Source organism: Myotis lucifugus, unplaced genomic scaffold (genome assembly GCF_000147115.1).
Source record: "Myotis lucifugus unplaced genomic scaffold, Myoluc2.0 scaffold_1079, whole genome shotgun sequence".
Lineage (NCBI taxonomy): Eukaryota > Metazoa > Chordata > Mammalia > Chiroptera > Vespertilionidae > Myotis > Myotis lucifugus.
Window position 1 is genome coordinate 62,579 of NW_005872127.1, and position 9,225 is coordinate 71,803.

General features: G+C 45.1%; 1 protein-coding gene across 1 annotated transcript in view; it reads left to right on the top strand.

Moving 5' to 3' along the window:
- Window positions 1-7,864, top strand: part of PAXBP1 (PAX3 and PAX7 binding protein 1) — a 34,375-nt gene extending 26,511 nt beyond the window's left edge. Inside the window, exons 16-18 of the mRNA XM_006107253.1 lie at window positions 3,122-3,268; window positions 4,770-4,924; window positions 6,732-7,864. Coding sequence (XP_006107315.1) covers window positions 3,122-3,268; window positions 4,770-4,924; window positions 6,732-6,855 — 426 coding nt within the window. The 3' untranslated portion in view covers window positions 6,856-7,864. The remainder of the gene's footprint in view (window positions 1-3,121; window positions 3,269-4,769; window positions 4,925-6,731) is intronic.
- The last annotated feature ends 1,361 nt before the right edge of the window (window positions 7,865-9,225 follow it).

Consider the following 9,225-nt stretch of genomic DNA (forward strand, 5'->3'; position numbering starts at 1 on the left):
TTTCAGACTGCAAGCTCAGAGGCCGGCAGCCGCAGGCGGGGAACGTTGGCTTCCTCTGTCACTGAAGCAAGCAAGCCTCCTGTTAGCTTCAAGCTGCCTGGCTGCCGGCCGCCATCTTGGTTGACAGTTAATTTGCATATCGCCCTGATTAGCCAATGGGAAGGGTAGCGGAGGTATGGCTAATTACCATGTTTCTCTATTATTAGATAGGATGGGGGTTTTTTGTTTGTTTGTTTTGGCAAGAATGTCATATGAATGGAATTACATAGTCAGTAGCCTTTTGAGTCTGGCTCCATTCACTTAACATGGATCTGAGGTTTTTCAGTGTCCTATGTTATCAGTAGGTCATTGCTTCTTATTGCTAAGTAGTAGCCCATTGTTTAGTGGATACACCAGTTTCTTTGTTTTTTTATCCACTCCTCAGTTGAGGGGTATTTGGACAGTTTCCGATTTGTGCTAATTAGAATAAAGATGCCATAAGTGTTCACACACGGGTTTTCCTGGGAATAAGTTTTCATTTCACTTGGGTAAGTGACCCAGGCAAACCAACACTGTCAGTGGTCCAGTTACTCCGTTCTTCCTCACTCTCACCACTACGCCCTTGCTGCTGCCGGTGGTCTGGTGGGTTGTGTTTGAGGTCCTGTTGGGGGCAGGGCATCTCGTACGGTTTTCGTGGGCAGCTCCCTAATGCCTGGGGGTGCTGAGCATTTCCAAGTGCGTATTCGCCACCTGTGTGTGTAGTTTGGTGAGGTATCTGTTCAAATCTTTTGCCCATTTTTTAAAATTGGGTTTTCTTATTGTGCTTTGAGTTCTATATTCTAGGTATACTAGTAAGTCCTTTATCGAATAAACAATTTGCAAAGGGTTTTTCTTTTTTCTGCAGTCTGGCTTGTCTTCATTTTCTTTTTTTTGTTGTTTTATTTTGTTGGTTTTTTGTTTTTATGGGTGTTTTTTTTGTTTGGTTTTTTGTTTTTATTATCCTCACCTTAAGACAGTGGTTCTCAACCTTCTGGCCCTTTATTTATTTATTTTTAAACATATTTTTATTGATTTCAGAGAGGGAGGGAGAGGGAGAGAGATAGGAACATCAATGATGAGAGAGAACCATGGATCGGCTGTTTCCTGCACGCCCCCCACTGGGGATCGAGCCCACAGGCCAACGCTCTACCCATTGAGCCACACCAGCCAGGGCCCTTCTGGCCCTTTAAATACAGTTCCTCATGTTGTGACCCAACCATAAAATTATTTCCGTTGCTACTTCATAACTGTAATGTTGCTATTGTTATGAATCATAATGTAAATATCTGATATGCAGGATGGTCTTAGGCAACCCCTGTGAAAGGGTCGTTCGACCGCCAAAGGGGTCGCGACCCACACGTTGAGAACCGCTGCCTTAAGACATTTTTCCATTGCTTTTACATAAAGTAGAAGGGAAGTGGGGAAGAGAAGGAGAGAGAGAGAGAATCATCGATTGGTTGCCTCCCAAACATGCCCAGACTGGGTGGGAGAATTAAACTGCAACCCAGGTACATGCCCTTGACTGGGAATCAAACCTGATGTTCTAACCACTGAGCACACCAGCCAGGACTGTCTTCATTCTCTTAACACTGTGTAAATGTGCAGAAATTCTTAATTTTGACAAAAGTCCAATTTATTGCTTTTTCCTGTTACGGTTTGTGCTTTCAGTGTTCCAAGAAGTATTTGCCTAACACCAGGCCACCATGTTTTTCTCTGGAACTTCTAGAAGTTCCCTAGCTTTAGGTTTCACATTTACATATTGCTTCTTATACAGAGTGTGAGGCCTGGTTTGAAGTTCATTTGTGGTAGCACTGTTTCGAAAAGACTGGTCTTTATTAAATTGCTTTTCATCTTTGTGGGAAGTAATTGACCGTGTGTGGGGGTCATAGAAGGGTTTTTATAGCAAGAAGTGACATGAACAAAATTTTGGAGATATTGGGTTAAAGCAGGAAGGATAGTAATAATGAAAATGGAAATGAGTATTGACTGTGTTTTCAACTGTGAGCCAAGCTCTGGGCCACTCCTCATGTAGATGATCCTGTTGGATCCTCAAGGCCCGTGACTGTTCCTGCTGACGGACAGTGAGGCCTGGTCTCCAGGGGAGTGAGGGAATCCGCTCCGGCCAGGCTGGCTCTGCAGCAGCTTTTCTCAGTGGGGCCCGTGAAAGAATGAGTCCCGATGCCCTCCGGCCTCCGGGGGGAGGATGGACTCTCCTTTCCTTCGCATCTAGAGTGGCACTAGCCGTGCACCATCCCGGGACGATCCAGCACCCACACCATGGGGCCCTGCGGCAGCCCTGCTGAGAGCTGAGCCAGGCTCCCGCTCACCTCACCGGAGTGATAGGAGGGAGGCTGGGGGCCCCGCTCAGGGGGGCGCAGAGGGAGCTGAGAGAGACGGGCGGCCTGGGTGGAGCTGGGGTCAAACCTACCTGGAGGGAGAGCTGGAGAATGATACCAGCTTCTGCCCCACCGGTTGGTGGATAGTGTTCCTATTCACTGAGTGAGAAATACGGGAAACAGACATGGCGGGCGGTGGGCTTGCCTTGACGACGGCTTGCAGATCACACGGGCTGAGCGGGAGGCGCTGCAGCCGTCCGGTGACCTCGCTCAGGCCAGGCTCCCGAGATCTGGTAAACACAAGTGTTGCAGTCAGAAAGGGTGGCGCCTGAATTAATTAAAAATTGAAATTGAAATTGAAATGGTTCGTTCTAGGACAGTGATGGCAAACCTATGACGCGTGTCAGAGGTGACACGCAAACTCATTTTTTTGGTTGATTTTTCTTTGTTAAATGGCATTTAAATATATAAAATAAATATCAAAAATATAAGTCTTTGTTTTACTATGGTTGCAAATATCAAAAAATTTCTACATGTAACACGGCACTAGAGTTAAGTCAGGGTTTTTCAAAATGCTGACACGCCGAGCTCAAAAGGTTCGCCATCACTGTCCTAGGAAGTATTTGGGCCCTTTAAACGTGCTTACTAGTGCTGTTGCAAGACGGGTTTACTGTATTCTAATGGTGTTTTATTTTGCTAGTAATTAATGTATTTTGTACCTAATTTAATTGCTTGACATTGCCCTCACTATTTTTTTTTCTTTCTAGCTCTTAGGGAATTTTCTTCAATGGTATGGCATTTTCTCCAATAAAACTCTTCAGGAGTTATCAATAGATGGCTTATTAAATAGATATATTCTCATGGCTTTTCAGAATTCAGAATATGGAGATGACAGCATAAAAAAAGCCCAAAATGTGAGTTAAATGACACATATTATTGTTTTCAAGGCACATACGTTAACATGAATTGTTTTCTTTGTTTGAAGAGAAATTTGAGATTTTACGAAAACTCCTTTGATTTTTGGACTTAGTGTGAGGTTGACCCAGGTAGTTTCAAACAACCTAACACAGCATTTTTTGCATAAAATTTGTATTGTTGTATATGTGTATTTCTATCTGCTCATCTATGAATATCAGTATTAATAAAAGTTTCAATTTCAGGGTAATTTTTTAACAGTTGAATGAATGCTATTTTGAATGTTACTATGAATGTTACTAAAGAAATAGTTCATTTTCTAACTTAAGAAATGATTTTTTTTAATATTGTTTTGTTCCTACTTTATATGGGAGTTCCCTAATTTGATCTTTTAAAAAATATTTTTGAAACAATCACAAAATTAAAGCAGATTTGCGAATGTAGATTTTCCCGGACAATGCCAGTCTGTCCGAGGTGCCCCGCCCTCAGGTGCTCTGTCTGTTGCCTGTAAACCTGGCTGTTCTTCGTGGCTACAGTGTAACCTCGGCACCAGGAGCAGCTTGTGTGCCTCTGTCACCTGACGCTGAAACCCTCCACCTGGGCCATTATCAGTGATAGTGAGGATGGGCCAGAGAGGTCCCCAGCCACCTCTTGCATTGATTGTCAGTCTCTCCCAGCTCCTTTAATCTGGAAGGTTCCTCCGTCTCTTCGTGGTCTTCCTCACCGTGACATTTTCTAAGATGATAGACCAGTTCTTCTGTAGAATGTCCCTCAGTTTGGGTTTGTCGCATACTCTCCCGTGAGATTCAGGTTCTGTGTCATTGGCCACAGTGATCCCAGATGTCATCCTGGCCGTCCCTCCGAGTGGACTTCTGTGACCTGTGCCATGTCCTCTCATTCTGGGGGGAGCACTGATGCTCGGGGCCATCTGGGACTTGCTCAGCCCCAGCCCTGGGATCATCCTCTCTCCAAGCGTCCCTGGTTCTCTGGGGCTCGGGCCTCCTGTCTACACAGGCGCCTGACTCCGGGGAGCGCTGTCCTCTCCCCGGCGGGACTCGGCCTCCCTCGCCTGGGTGTGAGCTGCCGCGTGTCCTCCCCAGCTGCCGTAGGCTCTGCGCTGGGTGCCCCTCGGGGGACCTCTCTGTGGTGTGTTTATACTACACTTGTTTCTAATCAAAAGCTGCTGGTAAAGGAGAATCCCGGTCGGGGGCTGCTGGAAGCCTGGAGAGAGTAATAAAGCCTTTGGTTATCAATGTTAGGTCCCTAATGTACTTAAATATTGGACAAATGATTTGTCTTTCGCTTTGAGTACCTGACCTATGTGTTGAAGTAAAAATTCAGGTACATTAAGGAAAATGATATAGTTACTGTAGATTGAAAGAATTTCCCTTCAAAGTTATTAGTTACATAAAGCCCAGTAGCAGGTCTTCTAGTTCATTATCTAGACTCCGATTGTAGACACTTCTGTGTATTCTCTTTTATTTTGCATCTTCTCCATAGGTGATCAATTGTTTCCCCAAGCAATGGTTCATGAATCTGAAAGGAGAAAGAACTATTTCTCAGTTAGAAAACTTCTGTCGATACCTCGTACACTTAGCAGATACAATTTATAGAAACAGCATCGGATGCTCTGATGTGGAAAAAAGAAATGCAAGGTAATTAGTTGTGATTATTTAATGAAATGGTGACCTAGTCTTTACTTGTTAGATTTAGTATTAGAAAATGGCTTAAGTAAAGACATGCTTATATTTTACTTTAAACTGTACATTGACTTGGTCTTGGTAAACATTCCAAAAGTATATATTATTTTCTGTTTCTGTGGTTTTACCTAATCTTTTTCAATAGGATCTTTTATGAAGGCATTAAGAAAAGGCTTCTGTGCTCCTACCATTAGACTGAAGGTCATCCCTCGAGAGTTTTGGGGAGCAGCTTACACATCATTGTTATCAAAGGTTGCAAGAAAGGGATACATAAATCGTGACTTCTTTTTGTGGACAGACTTTTTTTAAATATATATTTAGATCATACCATTAATCATACCCCTATCACAAAACCTATTTTTTTCCTCATTGCTCTTCCATGTAAAAGAACCTTATTTTCCAAAGAGAAATTTTGCTATCTTTTATGATAAAATTAAAAGCAAAGTAGGTGTGGCTCAGCTGGTTCAGTGTTGTCCCAGGTTTTGGGCTCAATCCCCAGTTAGGGGGCATGCAGGAGGCAGCCAATCAATGTTTCTCTCCCTCTTCTTTCCTTCCTTCCTTCCTCTCTCTAAAATCAATAAAAATAATTTTTTTTTAAGGCACAGTAGGTAGTAAAGATTTTCATGTTAAAATTCCTTGGCAGGTAATTTTGCTTTATATCTTAATTTCATTTTGTGTGTTGGTGGTTAGTAGCACTAATATTACGTTTTCTTAGGTGAATTCTATCCACTTTTTTTTTTTTTCAGAGAGGAAGAGAGAGGGAGAGAACGATAGAAACATCAGTGATGAGAGAGAATCACTGATTGGCTGCCTCCTGCACACCCCCAACTGGGGATCAAGCCCAAAACCCGGGCATGCGCCCTGACTGGGAAGCGAACCGTGACCTCCTGGTTCATCAGTCGACGCTCAACCATTGGGCCAGCTGGTTGGGTTCTGTCCACTTCTTAACACTGTTTTTGTTTGGAGTGAAATATCAACAGTGTGGACTTTTGCACAGAAAACGGCTTTCTGCACCTGCTGTGTACAGTGGACATTAGATGGGCTCCACGTCAGTTGCAGTTTCACAAATTTTAATCCTTTGCTAAAAGGTACTTACTCCAATTTTGTAAAGAAGAGACACCAACAGTGTCACATTGTGTGACCCACTCAGAGTGGTTCAGACTAGTGTTAAAGAGTCCATCTCAGAGTGCAGTTCCCAGACCAGCAGCTCCAGCGTCACTTGGGAGCTGAGTTAGAAATGCAGGATCTCAGGCCCACCCACCTGCTGAGTCAGCTCTGGGCGGGGCCGGGGACTGTTCGCCATCACTGGGTGTTTTTGCGTTTGCTAAACTGAGATGCTTCACGAGAAGGCAGAATGGCTCCCAGCCAGGTTGCTAAGGAACCAGTGGGTTCCGGAGCCTGGGGATCGTGCCGGGTCTCGATGGGCCGTGATGAGTGGACAAATGGCCCGAGTCCGGGGTGTTCTGAGAGCGCGCTGGTGTGGGGAGGAACGGGGGCAGGGCCCTGGGCAGTTGGGAAATAGATTGCTTCTTTTTCATTCTGGGTAGTAATGAAAACCCCTGATCTAAAGGAAATTATAGGGTGTTTTTGTTTTTGAAAATGGGTAATTTAAATATGCTGTAGTGTGCTTGTTTCTTTTAAAAATGTATGCTTGGAAAAACTGATTGTAAAACCTAAAAAAAGGTCATAAAGTTAACAAATTTTTCCTTTAGGGCTTTTGTACTAATTAATGGGATGCTACTACATTTTTTTTCTCTTTTAGGGAAAACATAAAACAGATAATCAAGCTCCTTGCGAGTGTCCACGCGCTGGATCACGCCGTGGCTGTCGCAGGCGAACACAATGTGAAGGAATTCAAGTCCTTGGTGGAAGGAAAGGCGACCTGAGACCGAACAGCCCGCTGGCTTCAGCACCATTCCTCATGTATAGATTCTGTACATATGTAAAGTTTCTTACACTGTAAAATAGTGATTCTTGTTTTAATACAAAGAACATTATTAATATCCAATGCTGTGTCCTTCAATGCGATTTCTTCAGAATGAAAGGAGTTCCGATTATTTCAAGGAAGTTTTATGAATGCTTCCCTTATTGCCTGTCATACTTTGTTTACAGAAGTATTTTATATGGTTATTCCAATTAACCCTCTTAGTTAATTGTTCTCTGTAAACAATGTGTGCGGTGTAAATTGTGTAATTAATGCATATATATATTTATACCACCATGGAGTTACTTTCACACTGGAAATTTGTGGTTTTCTACAGAGTAAGCCTTTAACAGCAGGAAATTAGTCAGCAAATTGTCTTGGGAAATCACTGCTGCAGCCAAGGGCTGGCGAGTGGCTCAGCGTCCTCCCCGTGGGGGAGCAGCGCGGGGCTGGCTGTGCTGCCTCCGTTGAGGTCGGTGTGGGCTTGACCACTGGGCGACGGTGAGCTTCCTCCACATCAGCACTTTGTCGAACTTGGGCTTCATGGAACTCAACATGCAACATAGGGTTTTCAAAAGAATGTGGAAGTTTAATTTTTAAAAATAATAGACCCACAACCTAACTGCATGGTTTTGGGCTGTCTATCCTGGCTCATTCATGATTTTATTCCCTGACCAGCTTACAGGTACATGCATTTGAATTTGGTGTCTGTCCTTTTAAATCCCACATATGTGAGTTATATATGCAATAAATATACGCCTTGCTGACTCGCCACACACCCAGGCAACTGAATATCCATGGTCTTCTATAATGTTTATACGCGGTGTAAATACCCAGGGGACTTGTTTTAAAGTTTATGCTTTCTGATTCTGTGATTTTCAAAAGAGGAACTTTTTAGAAATTAAGGACTATTGTTTGATAATGATATCTGTAATTACGCTTTAGCCAAGCATTAAATTAATTTTCACTTATGTCCTTTGTTGTATTTGCTGGGGACTAATTTCAATTAGAGCATTTCAGGTGAGGTGCTGTAGTGAGGCTGTTAGCATGTGTGCTCAGGTCAACTCATACTCAGATGTAGAACAGTGCCACCTGCTGATTGCTCGGTGAAGTTTGTATTTCTTGCAGGAACATGGCTTACACCTACATGTTCGTTCTGGACGAACATTCTGCTATGCCTTAGTGGAGTACTGAAAAGAGTTACGAGAACAGGTGTTTTCAACGTCAGTGGAATAAGATGCAGAAGGATGTATGTAGCTGACAGACATGTCATTGTGCCTTATGTGTGTCTCCCACCCCATAGCCTGAGGACGTCCCTCGGGCCGCTCCAGGCGCCCTTGCTGGGAACCCGGGAACGCGATCCATGGGAACCCGCGGCCGCTCTCCTGGCATCAGCACTGGATTGAACCCCGCTAGGGCCCTGGTGGGAGCGGCTCGCGCCTGGCACGCGTGGCTCTCCCAGCTCAGCTCCTGTCTCTTTTGAAGTAGCCGGCACATCCTTTCTTAGGCAGGGACCCGTCAGGCAGGTTCAGAGCGTGACCTTTTAACAAAGCCCGGGTTTCCTCTTCAGTTCTTCCTTTTGGAGCAGTCTTCTGGGTTAACTTAAATGGGTAACGAAGGCTTTTGAAAAGAAAGTAGTTTCCTGTGACGGCGTGAGCCACGGTCAGACGGACAGCTGTTGTACGAGTGATGGTACTGCGGCTCTGCTGAGGGCTGTGTGGCCAGTGCCGCCAGCTGAGCGTCCCGGGCGGTGTCCTGGGAGAACCCAGACCCCAGTGTGCTCGTCCCATCTGGGGAGCCGTTGCCGGGGTGGCATGAGGTGTACAAGGGCTTTAGGTAGAAACTGCGATTTGGAAAAAGGAGAGGGAGCTGGCGGAGGCCGGACCAGCCTGAGGCGTGGGTGAGGGTGACCTGAGGGAAGGAATCGGAAGGTCTCAGGCGTGCTGCAGGTCTAAGGAAGTTTCAGGGAGGCTGACGGAGCCCCGTCCCCAGAGCACGCCCTCGGCATCCCGCAGTCACGGGGAGAAGAGCAGCCGGGACCCAGGCCTCCTGCAGGAGATGTGAGCGGCATGTCCGCCACCGGCTTCCTGAGCAGGAAAGCGACTGCTCGCCACGCCCAGGCTCCAGTGCACAGCTGCCCGCAGCGATAACCAGTCCCCAGAACTGGCCCAAAAGGCACACGCTCTAAGGCAAGTGCCTTCCTCATGAGGATACACTAACTGTAGAACTTTCCGATCTTCAAAAGCCGGGTTACTGAAGTATAATTTATAAACAGTGACGTTTAAGTTACCTAAAGTTCAAGGAGTTTTGACAAATGCCCAATTCTAGGTGC